The sequence below is a fragment of the Rhinoraja longicauda genome, chromosome 18 (genome assembly GCF_053455715.1).
Source record: "Rhinoraja longicauda isolate Sanriku21f chromosome 18, sRhiLon1.1, whole genome shotgun sequence".
NCBI classification, from domain to species: domain Eukaryota; kingdom Metazoa; phylum Chordata; class Chondrichthyes; order Rajiformes; family Arhynchobatidae; genus Rhinoraja; species Rhinoraja longicauda.
The window spans coordinates 30,565,751-30,582,206 of record NC_135970.1 but is presented as its reverse complement, the minus strand read 5'-3'; the positions used below and the strand labels follow the sequence as shown (position 1 = coordinate 30,582,206).

Here is a 16,456-nt window from a genome sequence, read left to right as displayed (position 1 = left end):
AGAGGAGATTAGTTTAGAATGAAGACTTAAATTGCTGGAGTAACTCAGCGGGTCAGGCAGCATCTCTGGAGGACATAGACAGGTAATGTTTCATGTTAGAACCCATCTTCAGACTGATTACTGGGGGAAGAATGCTGTGAGAGAGGTGAGGGTGAGACAAAGCCTGGCAGATGATGGGTGGATACAGGCGAGGGGGGGGGAGGGGGGGGGGGTTGATAGGCAGATGGATGGACAACAGCCAGAGATAGAAAAAAGACAAAAGATGCGAGATAAAGCGAGAAGAGGCATATATAGTGAAACCAGAGGAAGGCTTGATTGTAAACATGTATAGTTTTTTGGTAGACACAAAATGCTGGAGTAACTCAGCGGGTCAGGCAGCATCTCTGGAGAGAAGGAATGGGTGACGTTTCGGGTCGAGACTTCTTCAGACTGATGCCTGAGGAGGGGGCGGGACAGAGATAGAATGCAGTCGGAGACAGTAAGACTTGTGGGAGAACTGGGAAGGGGGAGGGGATAGAGAGGGAAAGCAAGGGCTCTTTGAAGTTAGAGAAGTCAATGTTCATACCGCTGGGGTGTAAAGTGCCCAAGCGAAATATGACCTGCTGTTCCTCCAATTTGTGCTGGGCCTCAGTCTTACAATGGAGGAGGACCAGGACAGAAAGGTCAGATTGGGAATGGGAGGGGGAGTTGAAGTGCTCAAACACCGGGAGATCAGGTAGGTTAAGACGGACTGAGCGGAGGTGTTCAGCGAAACGATCGCCGAGCCTGCACATGGTCTCGCCGATCTATAGAAGTTGACACCTGGAACAGTGGATACAGTAGATGAGGTTGGGGGAGGTGCAAGTGAACCTCTGCCTCACCTGGAAAGACTGTTTGGGTCCTTGGATGGAGTCGAGGGGGGAGGTAAAGGGACAGGTGTTGCGGCTGCAGGGGGGAAGTGGGGAGGAGGGGGGTGGTGGCATGGGTGGGAAGGGATGAGTTGACCAAGGAGTTTCGGATTGAACCCTCTCTGCGGAAAGCAGAAAGGGGTGGAGATGGGAAGATGTGGCCAGTAGTGGAATCCCTTTGGAGGTGTCGAAAATGTTAGAGGATTATATGCTGTATGCGACGGCTGATGGGGTGGAAGGTGAGGACAAGGGGGGACTCTGTCCTTGTTACGAATGGGGGGAAGGGGAGCAAGAGTGGAGCATCGAGGAGACACTAGTGAGAGCCTCATCTATAGACTTTTCGCTGACTGGATAGTATGCAAGAACTTAGAAACTTTATAATCCTCCACAACCTTGGTCATTACAGTCTGATGATTAATTGGAGTTAGAGACTGTTGGGGACTGGCGGGCATGGCTTTGGCATGGGAGGGCCATTTTGACATGGACCTACTGCATTTCCCAGGGAGATCAGGCACATTATTGCATTTTTTACTCCACAGAATGTGACAGAATATCCTTTGCTGAAAACAGTCTTTGCTTCTGAAAAAATCTGAGCTTTCTGTCCTGGTCCTCCTCCATTGTAAAAGTAACACTCATTACTTTTCGCTGATTGTGTTCAATAAATATACTGTAGTTCCCGACCACAAGATTTTTAACTTTGTGACATCTTCATTTCCAAATCATCCTCCCGTGGTCCACACAGCCACCATTCTTTGGTCAATTCAATTCACTTCATGCTATCAGTAAGAGTGGGTACAGTGCAAAAGCAAAGGGATCACATAACATCCGGCCTGTGACACTGAAGACATGCTTCAGAGCTAGTCTCATCTTCAAGCAAGGGAGACAAGGAAGTGCAGGTGGTGGAATCTTGCGTGGAACATGAAGCGCTGGAGTAACTCGGCAGGTCAAGCAGCATCTCTGGAGGACGTGGATAGGTGACGTTTCGGATCAGAAGCCTTCTTTAGCTGTTTCACTGAGGGTCAATAAGGCAGAAATGTACTCACGAATGCACTGTCTGCAAAAAGGACAAATGCACACCAGCTTAAGCCCACTCCAACACTGCATCACCATTGCATGGATTACATTCAAATGAGAGCTCACCACCGCCATCAAGCTCAACATATTCAGGCATTGCCAGTGACAAAGCATCATCCGAATTGGGTAGGACTTCCCAAGTAAAATGTACTTTAACGCAAGAAAAGGATCAGCATGAAGTACTATCTTGTAAAATTTTAAACTATTTTCTATTCACTAGACATAAATATTTTTGCATAGTTTAAAGATACAGTGTGATACAGGTTCTCCGGACCATCCGAGTCCACACCGACCAACAATCACCTGTACACTAGCGCTATCCTACAAACTAGAGACAATTTACAATTTTATCGAAGTCAATCAACCTACAAACCTGCACGTCTTTAGAATGTGGAAGGAAACTGGAGCACCCGGAGAAAACCCATGCAGGTCACAGGGAGAATGTATAAACTCCGTAGAGACAGCCGCCGTAATCAGGATCAAACCTGGGTCTCTGGTGCTGTGAGGCAGCAACTCTACTACTGCACCACCACTGTATGCAGAACCAATCCAAAGCAGACTGTTAAAGCAACAAGGCCAAACACAATTGGAAAGTTAGGTTCAATGGAAGAAGCACAGAAAGCTTTCTATTGAAGAGTGTCAGGACTGACAAAATAACATTCAGTGTCAGCCTCAGTTAGGTGCTTTCTCCTGGAATTGGACTCAACAACCTGAGTTCTTACTGCAGAGCCAAGCTGACATGCAACAGGGCAGCTAACGTAATATTAATCACAAACTATGTTCACAAAATTATTTCTGATACTGAATTGTTTCATTTCTTTAGTCAGAGGGTGGTGAATATGTGGAATTCATTGCCACATACAGCTGTGGAGGCCAAGTGAATGGATATTATTAAGGCGGAGATTGACAGATTCTTGATTAGTAAGGATGTCAGGGGCTATGGGGAGAAGGCAGGAGAATGGGGTTGAGGGGGGAAAGATAGATCAGCCATGATTGAATGACGGAGTAGACTTGATGGACCATAAGGCCTAATTCTGCTCCTATAATTTATGAACATATGAGGGTATTGTAGAAACAAGGAACTGCAGATGCTAGTTTACAAAACACGACACAAACTGCTGGTGCAACTGAGCGCAAAGTTACTCCAACACTTTGAGACATTTTTCATTAAAGTATTGTCTATTTAATGGTACCAAATAGTGATTGAAAACAAAATATTCGAAGTAGGCTGTCCAATATTTATCTGAATATCAGTCTAAAAATAGAAGCATTGCCGCTTATCACAAATTATTCAACATGTTACTAGACAGCCAAATGGGCTTGGGAGATATTATCTTTCCCTCTGGCACATAAGGCAACACTAAAATATTTACTGCTTTGCTACTTCTGGAGAAGTTAATAAAAAGTGAACCGATATAAAACTAATAAAAAGCAGTTTCTGGAACATTCATCTGCATAACTAATTCCAAAACTGTAGCTACATTAATGCTTTATCACGTATGCCTTTCAAATCTGTTGACATTTGCACGGTTCAACATTGTCTTGAACCGGATCAAAAGAGTATCTCCTTGGATCATTTTTTTTTTATTGCAGTACAATCAGCGATACTCCATTAGCTGAGAGCCATGCTGGCATTGAACAGATAAGTGGTGACGCTCAGAGAAATTAAAATGAGGGAAGTAATCAAATACATGAGGACATTTATTTCTGCTGACATTACCAGGATTAGTATTAAATTAGAACGTAGAACACAGGGCAGTACACCACAAGAACAGGCCCTATGGCCCACAAGATCTGCGCCGAACAAGACCATCACATATCCACCCGCACATAACCCATATCCCCTCTATTGCCGCATACCCATGTGCCTATCCACAAGCGTCTTAAATGCCACTGACATATTTACTTCAACCGCCATCCCCAACAGTGCATTCTAGGCACTCGCCACCCTTGGTGTTAAAAGAAACTTACCCCACACATCTCCGTTAAACTTTGACCATCTCACCTTAAAACTAGTATTTGATATTTCCACTCTGATGAAAAAAGATTCTGGCCGTCCACCCTATCTGTGCCTCTCATAATTTTACATATTTCTATCAGGTCTCCACTCAACCACCAGCATTCCAGAGAAACCATTCCGAGTCTGTCCAACCTCTCCCTGTAGCTAACACCACTTAATCGAGGCATCATTCTGGTAAATGAAGGGGAAGTTTAAGGAAAATGAGAAAGCCACTTTAAAAGTGTATCAAATGAAAATGCATTAAGTAAAGGAGCAGGACCTCGTCACCGATCTCCATCTGATCACTGATACCAGTTAAAAACAACCCTTCAGCTTTTTCCAAGTTTCAATTGGAACAGAAATGACTTTGTGTTTGGGTAGGTGCTCAATGGTTTTTGCTACCATTTTGTGTGCAGGAATGTTACCTGAAACGTCCCTTGAATGACTTGGCTGCCATTAACTGGTCATGCCGCAAGCATAACACACCATGCCTCATATCTTCTGTATGGTTATTAGAAGGTATATGCAATGATGCTTTTTTGTTTTTGTTTTATCCCAGACTCTGAACTACTGAGGTCCATTAGTTGTGCTGTGGAGCCTTTTGGTGCCAAAAAACTCTGTGTGAAGGTTATTTAGTTAAAATCTAAAATAAAACCCACTTATTGATTGTGGTCCCTGTTACTTAAAAAGGACAGTGATGCCAGACTCCTTATCTCCCGCATTCACTCTAAAGACTAGTTGCAGGCTAATTTGGGGATAGAAACAATGTTTACTGTGTATAATCGTCAGAGATCCTTTCGGGAATGGGAGGCACTTAATTGAATTCCTTCATATGAAAGAGAAACATAAAGGAAACATGAGAAACTAGATGAGGAATCTTGAGCAAATAAAAAGTGCTGGAGGAACTGCTGATAGCAGTTAAACTAAAGACTGCAAGTTAAGAAGGATTTTTTGGACAATCTCCTTGATAAAGCAAAGAGATACGAAAGGGGTACTGCACAATATATAGAGAGGATATGGCTGAATCAATGCTGGTGTTCCAAAGGAATGGATATTTGAAAGATTAGATATTTGAAGGTCTAGGGCAGCACAGTGGTACACTAGTAGAGTCGCTGCCTCACAGAACCAGAGATCCGGGTTCGATCCTGACTACCGGTGCTGTCTGTGTGGAGTTTGCCCATTCTCCCTATGACCAGGTGGCTTTCCTCCAGGTGCTCTGGTTTCCACCCACATCCCAAAGGTTTGTAGGTTAATTGGCTTCTGTAACTTGCCTTTAGTGTGTTGGGAGTGGATGAGAAAGTGGGATAACATAGAACTGGTGTGAAGGGGTGATCAATGGTCAGCATGGACTCGGTGGGCCGAGGGGCCTGTTTCCATGCTGTATCTCTAAACTAAACTAAGCTTAACTCAGATTTGTCGGATGTGACAGCATTTTCAAATGATAATAAACGGAATGGTTGGAGTAGTTCTGAAAGCATGTGGGATATGCAATAAGAAGGAGTTTCAAAGACCAGGAAGATCATTGGTCAATGAGTACAGACTGAACCAAAATAGGGCTGGAACAGTAATAAATGTGAACTGCAGATGTTGGTTTATACCACAGATAGACACAAAATGCTGGACTAACTCAGCACGTCAGGCAGCATTTCCATATCCATGTTTTCCAGAGATGCTGCCTGACCCACTAAGTTACCCCAGCATTTTGTGTCTATCTTAGGGCTAGAATGGTGTCTGACACTGTGGTAAATAGGACTGGAAAAGAATAGTCCAGTGTGTCCTGGATGAGTAAGAAATTGTGGCAGGGTAGAGTTTGCGAAACATTAAAGTAGGCGGATGGCAACATTACCTCACACTTTTATTCTTGGTGGTTAGCTCACAATATTTTAAATCTTTGGATAACCTAACATCAAAACAAACCAAGAAAAGACACAAGACACTACCTCAGCGGGTCAGGCAGCATCTATGGAGGACGTGGATACCTGGTGTTTCGAGTTGTGACCCTACTTCAGACTGATTGTAGAAGGAGCCTTCCCTGCCTTCCCAATATCAGTCTGAAAGAGGTTCCCGACCTGAAACGTCACCAATCCATGTTCTCCAGAGACGCTGCCTGATCAGCTGAGGTACTCCAGCACTGCGTGTCTTTTTTTTGTATAAACCAGCATCTGCAGTTCTTTGAATCTCATCAAAACAAACCATATTTCTGCTCTGATTTTGACACAATCGATCTCAATGCAAGTCATTTCTACAAAGGGCATCAATTCTTCAATCAAGATTTTTAATCACATAAGGTAGAAAAATGATTTAGAGAAGGGAAAGTGTGACACAACTGGAAATCTCTACCCCGAGTGCTTTAGTGACTTTAGCAAGGCAGAGCAGAACATTAATTGACCTGCTATGCTTTGTCCTGCCCCTCCACTCTTAGATTTTTAGAGATACAGTGCAGAAACAGGCCCTTCGGCCCACCGGATCCACACCGCCCAGCATTCCCCGCACATTAACACTATCCTACACCCACTAGGGACGATATTTTTTTACATTTGCCCAGCCAATTAACCTACAAACCTGTATGTCTTTGGAGTGTGGGAGGAAACCGAAGATCTCGGAGAAAACCCACGCAGGTCACGGGTTGAACTTACAAACTACGTACAGTACAGCACCCGTAGTCAGGATCGAACCTGAGTCTCCGGCGCTGCATTCGCAGTAAGGCAGCAACTCTAGCGCTGCGCCACCGTGCCGCCCTAAAGTTTCTTCTAGTTTTATTTCCCCACTTCTGCAATCAGTCTGAAGAAGGAACCCGATCTGAAATGTCACCGTGTCATGTTTTCCAGGGATGCTGACTGACCCACTTTGAGTTACTCCAGCATTTTGTGTCTTTCAGTAACAGACAATGGCCTTGGAGAGGGACTTGAAATCATGACTCCCTTCCTCTTGTATAAAGACAATAACAACAAAATGTTTGTCTTCAATAGTCTTTAGAAGCAGCAGAACAATTTGCATTCTAACACTACTATCCTGGTAGCTTCAAGCAGAAAAACAAAGATTGAGGATCATGTACACTTGGCTTAGGCTCTTGCCACAGACTTTGAATAAGGTGCCTCATAAATTTTAGCTGCAAAAACAAAAATCAATAGAGGTGGTAAATGTGTCTAACACTTGCGTATAACACTTCTAAATATACACAATAATTTCCTGAAAAGTCTTGGTAGAGGCAGAAGCTGCTTCAATAATTGTGAATAGCTAATTATGTCCTTTTTTTTATACAAGTGTTTTCAATTTTACTCAGCAAGGCAAACCTCAGTGTGGTTTGTACTTTAGTTTTACATCATCATGTGACATTGCAGTATCTTAAACCATGCTCATTGGTTTTAAATTGGCCACCAACATAATCAAGGATGTGATTCACCCCGGACACTCGCTGTTCTCCCCTCTCCCATCAGGCTAGAGGTACACAAGTGTGAAAACACACACCTCCAGATTCAAAGACTGTTTCTTCTCAACTGACATCAGGCAACTGAACCATCCTATCAACAATTGGAGAGCAGTTTTGAGCTACTATCAATCTCATTGGAGACCCTTGTGTTATCTTTAATCGGATTTTGCCTTGCACAAAATGATATTCCCTTTGTCCTGTATGTGTACACTGTGGATGGCCCGGTTGTAATCATATATTGTCTTTCCGCTGACTGGTTAGCATGCAACGAAAGCTTCTCATTGTACCTCGGCATTTGTGACAAGAAACTAAACGAAATTATTTTAGCGCAGAAGTAGCAATAGTCTGAACATTATCACCAAAATGTACAGAGAACTGCTTTAAATTTACTTGAGTCATAAAAATGTGCAATTTTTTTCATTCATGTAATGAATTCGAAGATCTGTGAACTCCAAGAATGTCTTACACCACTGCTTGATGCTTCATAAACAATGTAACATCTTCAGTTGCATTTATGTATTCCAATATCATCCCAATGTCAGTCCACTGCGTAAATGTCGACATACTGACTGATAGATTGATGTCTCAGCGTTACATTTTCTAAGTGATTCTTGCAGATCAGTATCAGACGTGGCAAGATAATGTACCGTTCGCCACATGTCCTTGAAACAGATTCTAAAAGGGCATTAAATTGTTTCACAGTAAGAATTAATGCAAAGCTTTCAAGCTAGAATTGTCATCTTGCTTAATCAAGCGATGACAAACGTATTCTCCTTTGAATCCCCTGCTTACTCTTGCACAAGGCAGCTTGGTTCCTGATGGTGTCTCTCTGTCCCACACCTGCTGCCCGATCCAAACCACCCCGACATGAATAATGGTTTTGACAGGCAAAATGGGGACACTCAATTCAGCTTTGCCTGATACGCGTATTAAAAGGGAAAACAGAGACTGAATGATATGGTGCCAAACACATTACCGGCCAACTCAAGGGACTAGATAAATGCCCTGTAAATTTAGGATGACATAAGGTGATGTGCAAAATGCCATTACTCAATAGTGTGGCAACCGGCAACAAGCAATAGTTCATAATCTGCAGCTTCACTGGACTCAACTGGATCAAAATATTTCCCTTTTATTTCTATCTGAAGGAAACTGCACAAGAAGATTTAGAGACAAATGTTCAGCGCTATTTGTTTCTTGTTCCATTTTGTCCTCATATCTGAGTCATTAGCACTTAACAAGAGCACATTTTACCTGATCATAAAAGCACATTTTTAAGTCTGAGTAAATGATTGCATTTATTACAAACTCACTATCTTTTATTTTGTCGCAGTGTTATCCTCATCTGCTGGACATCTAGCTGATAATGTTTCAAAAAGATAATTTGGCCTTTGTAGCTAGAAGACATTGTAAAACATTCATTGATTTGGTCAAAGGTTGTGTATTGCCCAAATGATTCAATGATACTTTATTGTCACATGTACCTAGGTACAGAGAAATGCTTTGTTTTGCATACAACGCGGTAAAATCATACAGCAGACCTCACCTGGGCAGTACCCAAGGGTTGCCAGGTTACTAACTGGAAAAGGTTCTCTCTATTTATGTGATCTAGACCCATCTTGTTAAATCGCTCTCAGCTTCTTGTTCCAAGATGAATAACCCAACTTCTTTGGCCTAACTTTGTAGATGAAGTCTCTCATCATGGTCATCATCCTAGTAAATATTTTCTGCATTATTTCTCATTCTGCAAGTTTGATGCCATCTTCATTGATTCACCATTGCCCAAGGCACATTGAACTCACAAAGGTAGGTCTTTGGCACTTCAGTTTTCTTTACTCTAAAAATTCTAGCCAAACATTGATAAAAACTGTATTTAAAAAAACCGGAACAGAATCAAGATTGGAAGATATTCTTGAAGACATATGGTTCATTATGGTGGTCCAACAAGGAGAAAGCTGCACACTAAAATGCAATTACCTTGTGATTTTGCAGATAGCACTGTTGGTACAAAATATCAGCTGAAATTTTGAAAATACCGATATATTATGGCCACTTGTAATCTACAACCTCTACCTCAATGTCAGCAAGAAGAAGGAGCTATCATTGAGTTAAGAAAGCAAGATGGTGTCCAAGCACCAGTCAGGAATGGTGATGGTGAGATGGTCGAGAGCTTCCTGGGCACCAATCTCCACAATGTCCATGCCCAACATAATGCCAGGTTAAATTAATCTCCTCTGCCTGCACAAGATTCACATCCTTCCATTTCCTGCATATCCGTGTGCCTTTCCAAAAGCCTCTTAAATGCCTTTATAGTTTGCTTTTTTAGTTTAGTTTAGAGATACAACAGGGACACAGGTCCTTCGGACCACCGAGTCCATGACGACCAGCGATCCCTGCAAACCAACACTCTCCCACACACAGGACCGTTTTTACAGCATTATGGGCCCCCGGGCAAAGCAGTGTACTGGGGCCCCTACCGTTACTCTCCCCCACCCCCCTTTCCCTACCAGCCCCCCCTGTCGTGCCGGCGAAAAGCACTTACCGAAAAGCACTTAGCGATGGACTTAGGGTGCTACATTGTTGCGAAAAGCACTTACAGATCGCTGTGAGAAGCACTTAGTGACCGAAAATGTTGCGAAAAAAGCACTTATTGAACCTACATTTTTAAAGTAGTATTTATTTATTGCGTCACTTAACATACACAGATCAGCATGGGGCCCTATGTTCGTGGGCCCCCAGGCAAGTGCCCATCAGGCCCATGCGTTAAGACGGCCCTGGCCACACACACACACTAGGGACAATTTACAATGTTACCAAAGCCAATTCAACCTACAAACCTGTACGTCTTTGAAGTGTGGGAGGAAACCGGAGCACCTGGAGGAATCCTACACGGTCACAAGGAGAACGTACAAACTCCGTACAAACAGCATCCATACTCAGGATTGAACCCGGGACTCTGGCGATGTAAGGCAGCAACTCTACTGTTGTGTTACCATGGCGCCCTATAGTATTACACAATTAAAAAAGAGGAATAAGATCTATAGTAAATAAATTTAAAATCTAATTATTAATTGTATTGGAATTTTAGCAATGGCAGTCAATAAGTTCTGTGCAAATATTAATCTGAATGTGAGCATACATTTTCCAAGGGCTGACCTAAAAATTCAACGCGTACACCTTAAATTCAAAACAATGTGCACTAAAAGGAGAGTAGGAAAAAAAACCTGCAGATGCTGGTTTAAATCGAAGGTAGACACAAAATGCTGGAGTAACTCAGCGGGTCAGGTAGCATCTCTGGAGAGAAGGGATGGGTGATGTTTCGGGTCGAGACCCTACTTCAGACTGAAAGGAGAGTTGTTTGACAGGTAACAAGAATGACACCATTTGAAGTTATTATGATAATAAGCACAAATGTGGAGCACAAATATCGTCAGAGACCAATTAGATGAAATGGCCCATTTCTCTGCTCTAAATATTATATCATACATCATTTCAGTCTCAGAAAATATAACAAATACTGGAAAGTGCAGGCTGGACTGGTGCAGTCTCCTACATTTTTTTAAAAGGGGGCATGAGCAACATATTTCCTTTTAATCGAAAGATCATTTGTGCTGGAAAATTTATGGATTCATAAAATATGCAAATCAAATTTAAAAGGATAAGGATCTGTTCTTTCAATTTAAACCCAATATAATAATTGTTGTAGCTTTATAGCATGACTGATAAGAAAACCTAATAGTTTGAAGATGTGAACGGGCACTAGTTTTGGGAATATTCTTGGAAATGGGACATCCAAATTTCTGCTATTAACAACTACTGCCCTCTGTGGATGTATTAACTAGATAATATATCTAAAAGGCGCGCACACACACACACACACACACACACATGACAGAAGGACATTGCTGGTGATACAATTTGTAATGAAAAAGATAAATTCACAGCAAATGCACTGGAGTCACAAACTATGAAATGGGCACTTTCTCTGACTTGAGTTAAATTAAGGAGTGTGAAGCCACATAACGTTCTGTTAAATTATATTGAATATTTGAACCTGAACAATATTATCGTATAAAAATATTCTTTTCCTGGCGCAGTGATATATTTGGTCTAGACTCAGTGAAGAGTGTTATTGTGCCTGAAAGTACATCAGAGGCAAAATTGACAATGGCAGTGGCTTTTTTAAAAGAAACTTATCATGTATTCTTATTAAATTGAATATTACAAGAATAATTCCATAGACCAGATTCAATAATCAGAATTATCTGGACCTTACAGGTGATAGGAGATGAAGAAATACTTTTCAACATAGTTCAATGGATGTCATAATTATGAGATGCATTTTGCAGAAAGGAAATAGTTATTCCTCAAGGTCAAACATATTTGCTTAATTGCCACTGTATTTAAATAAGAGAAAATTGGAAGTCAGCTTCCATGGAGATAGAAAAAAACATTAATGCCTCAAGTCGATTAATTTTCATCTTGAAACATTAAATGCTTTCCATTTTCCACAGATGCTGCCCAACCAACTGAATATTTCAGTACTCATATCTTCAGAAAAATATTTGGCTACTAAACAATTAATGTAATTAATTATAATCTTTTTAAAATAGTGAACAAGCACAAATAAAAAGCTCAAATAGTTTTTTTGGATATCTGGAAGTGTAGGGATAGAATGGTGGAATTACATTAATTAGCCTTGTGTTTTAGTCACTGGATAATTTCAAGTGTGTGTAGTATGAGTTACCCCAATGACACAGAGGCAGAGCGGTCGAGTTGCAGGCAGCATTGCTGGAGAAAAAAGATAGGTGACGTTTCAGGTCAGGACCCTACTCGTTAGAAGAGTTCTGACCTGAAATGTCACCTATCCTGTTTCTCGAGAGATGCTGCTTGGCCCGTTGAGTTACTCCAACACTTTGTGTCTATCTTTGGTATAAACCAGCATCAGCAGATCTTTGTTTCTACAAATTAGTATTTACTTTCATTTGATTGTGTGATGTTTGGTTATTGATATTTCTCCAGAGATACTGCCTGGCCTGCTGAATTATTCCAACACTTTGTGCCCATGTGCCTAAATTAAATGCTAATTTTGCAGGCGCACATCAATCAATCGTACAGCAGCTTCAATACAGTTTCCACTCTCGACAATGGAGGCTCTTCAAGCTGTCTGTAAGTAAAGAACTAGCAAAATATGGAATGATAACAGAGCAAAATAAGGCTATTTGGTCCTTTGAGATGCTGTCGCTTCCTGTTTGTCCCACTCTTTTTAGCCATTCAGACAACCCTTCAAAATGCAGACATAACATTTTGCAATCTGTCAAATTCATCTTCTCAATCTATTTTCACAGCGGAGGAAGAGCTACAAAGAAAATCAAAATGTTCAAAGTAGCATAAAAGTATTATAGAAGAGGTGGGATAATGACGGGGAAGGAATTAAATTGGATTGACTGCAAATACCAGGAAGATACTTGAGGGAGTAACATCCCTGAAGAAGGCATCTTCAAGTCTTAACAGTTTCCACTGCGGTATTAAAACAGGAAGATTACACTGCTGTTTAAAAAAAGTGTCTCTGGGCTTATGAAATATAAATGTGATTATTATTTATGGGGAAAAAAGTCAGGAATTATTTAGCCAGTAGTTGACGATCAAGTGTGGAAAAACGACTAGAACCCTTCATAGGAAATGCAATGAATAAATATTTGAACAATTATAAATTAATTACTGAAAGGAATGATGGATTTGTGAAGAGAAGCTGTCAGCATGAAGACTCAAACACAGTTAAAATGCAGGTAACCAGAGAACTATCAAGTTATAAAGTTGCTGCACAGTCTTAGACGCAAAGTAAAATATGTTAACCATTTGCCAGAATGTTTAGAATCAGATTCATAAATTCACAGAATCATAGAACCCAGAACTGGGCCCTTCAGCCCACCTCATTCATGCCAACCAAGATGCCCATCTAAACCAGTCATGCTTGCCCATGTCCCTCTGTACCATTCCTATCCATGTTTCTTTGATCAAAGTGAACCTCTTTTAAAGTGGTAGTCAGTAATTGACCAACCTCTGGTTGATAATTTGATGAGCACATTGACGTCAAAAGCGAAGCATGAATACATATACATCACCACAGAGTTAATTCTCAGAAATCAACTGACTTTTACAGTTGGTTTTGTTCCAATCTGCCATCTAACCTGTCCGATTCTTGTCAATTCCCATTTCACTATCCAAGAGATTGGACTGGTTTTGACTGGCTACTGCTCCACCTTTCAGTGATCTTATTGCTTCCGACAACCACACTATCCAAATGATTGGGATACTTAATAGTGGAATATTGATATGTTGAAACAATTTGAAATGCTGACTGTGATATTAAAATCCTGCTCGTTAGCATGCACAAGGCAGGCACACCATGAATAAAGGCCTTAGAGCAAGTCATGGGGTGGCCACTCCACAATCGTAAATCCTTGCAACAAGCGTTACACTGTGGTAACATGCTGAGGTATGGGTTGGAAGAGACCATGCACAACATTGGAGGCAACAACATATTAAATATTTTTAAGGGAGGTTCAGTAAGAGCCAAGAGTCAGGGGTGTTCCATCGTCATATGCCTCGAAATAGAACAATCAAATTCTTACTTGCAGTAGCACAACAGATATGTAAACATAGTACTCTGTAAACACCATAATATTAGTGCAACAAAATAATGCCTATAGGGTCATACACTACAGAGCCAGGCCCTTCGGCCCAACCTGTCCATGCCGGCCACAATGCCCCATGTAAGCTCGTCTCATTTAATCTGGTCTCAGTGAAAATTAATTTGGAGAAAAAATTATTAGACACATCTACTTTATGGGAAATTAAAAAGCCAAATGGAAAACATTCTACCTTTCCACCTCCCATCCTGATGCAAAAAATGCAAATGGATAACTTTTTACACCATTTGCATCATCCAGATGGTCACTTTTCTTCCCTGGCCTCAGATTCGTTTGGAAAACAATGATGTGCCAATGAACCATTTTATTACCTAGGACAAAGCAGCCAGTTGCTTGTGAGGAAGAACAAAAATTCCATAGATTGCGAATTGGCAAATTTCTAGCAGATTTACATGATCTACTATCAACAAGAAAATTATAAACTTCTCTTAACTGTTCCTTTATTTTCTTGAAGTTGTTTGTATTTGCACATTAATTGCCCATTAAACTCATCACATAACATTAAGAAATTAATTGTATAGGTTCTCTTTTAATGATGTGGACCTTGTTAACGACTGCCAATCAAATTCCTGCTCAGAAAGTGAACAATTAAAACTGTGCAATTTCAAATCTTCAAATGTTGTAACTTATTGAAGATTTTAAAGTGCCCATATTTAAAAAGATAATTGTCCTGTGTCACATTTTGTTTCTCTCAATCTTTATTTTACTCTCTTTAATGTTGCCTAACCACTCTATTTCAACCTCTTTTTCAACCCCTCATGGATGAGCAAAGTCTCATTGTTGCCAACTGCATCTGTCAACTTGGTTAAGGAACACTTTTTTCTAATCCTAACTTCTTTAGAGTTATTGGGCCAGCACAGTGGTAGAGCTGCTGCCTTACAGTGCCAGAGACCCGTGTTCGATCCCAACTACGGGTGTTGTCAGTACGGAGTTTGTATGTTCTCCCTGTGGGTTTTCTCCGGGTGCCCCGGTCTCTTTCCATGCTCCAAAGATGCACAGGTTTGTAGGTTAATTGGCTTCGGTATAAAATTGGAAATTATTCCTATTCACTTTCATCAATTAATCCTAACAACTCCCAATACTTACTGCAAAACATTGTGCTAGTTAATTACCATTCATTACTGCAATCTTTCCACAATTGGCCAAAATCAGAGTAAGGGTATGTTTTAATCTGCATTTATTGTGGTGAAATTTTTTGAATCATGCATATATTTTGTTGTTACTTTGATAATGTCGTAAGATCCATCTTTCATTCATCCAGAATTTGAACCTCAGCTAAATCTGTTATCACTGCCGATTGTCCAGTGTCCTAGTTTATTGATGATGCAGGTTATTGCAGACAGTTGATAAAGGTATTACAACCCTTTCTCAGTAATAAAAGGTATGTGTTATTGCTCTGCATTGCAGGCCAGCATTATAAATTCCACTGTGCTTCCAAAAGTCACCTAGGGTTGCTAATGAAAGTCAAAGTGCATTTGCCTCACGTAAAATAGTTGTTCAATAATGCCGAGCAAGCAAATCAAATAATAAATGGACCGTTACAGCTCGCTTAAAAAAAATAAAATTGCTTTCTTTATTTGTCTGCCCTGTTTCTAATTGAAGAAATCTATTTTGTATTCAGACATCTATTCCTTTCAGGCAAAGATTCTTGAATCAGCAAACAACATTTTCCATTCAAACTTTTTTTTAAAGCTAAAACAAATAAAACAATAAAAATTGAAAAATAGTGTTCAATTCAAGGCAACCACATCTATAGATGAATTCAAGTTACTGTTCTTTTAGCTTAGTTTAGTTTAGTTTATTATTGTCATGTGCACTGAGGTAGTGGAAAGGCGTTGTTTGCGTGCTATCCAGTCAAAGACTATACATGGATACATGCAAACCAAGATTCATTCATATTCATTTGGTCTTCAGGGCTTTAAAATGATTTATCTTTATGTCATTATGCCACGGTCCACAGATAATAGAGAAAGGGTACAATATTTAGTGCAAGATAAAGTCCAATAAAAGATAGTTCAAAGGTCTCCACTGAGGTAGATGGCGAGGACCATACTCTAGCTGATGAGAGGACCATTCAGTTGCACGATAACGGCTGGGAAGTAACTGTCTCTGAATCTGAAGGTATGCGTTTTCAAACTTCTGTCCCTCCTGACTGATGGTAGAGGGGAAAGAGGGAGTGACTGGGGTGAAATTGGTCCTTGATTATGCTGGTGGCCTTGTCAAGGCAGCAAGAAGTGTAGATGGTGTCAACGGAAGGGAAGTTAGTTTGTGTGATGGTCTGGGCTACGTCCACAACTCTGCAATTTCTAGTGGTCTTGGATGGAGATGTTATATTGCTGTATTGCATCCTGAT

General features: G+C 40.8%; 1 protein-coding gene across 5 annotated transcripts in view; it reads right to left on the bottom strand.

Moving 5' to 3' along the window:
* The window catches only part of LOC144602371 (synaptotagmin-7-like), a 391,187-nt gene that overhangs the window by 253,944 nt on the left and 120,787 nt on the right, over positions 1-16,456 (bottom strand). For 4 of the 5 annotated variants that reach the window (XM_078415423.1, XM_078415427.1, XM_078415426.1 and 1 more), the window contains exon 1: positions 10,228-10,344. The exons of the other annotated variant lie outside the window; for it this stretch is intronic. In XM_078415423.1, the coding sequence (XP_078271549.1) occupies positions 10,228-10,324 (97 nt within the window). In that variant the 5' untranslated portion in view covers positions 10,325-10,344. Of the gene's footprint in view, positions 1-10,227; positions 10,345-16,456 lie in introns of those variants that run through there. 5 annotated transcript variants of the gene reach the window in all.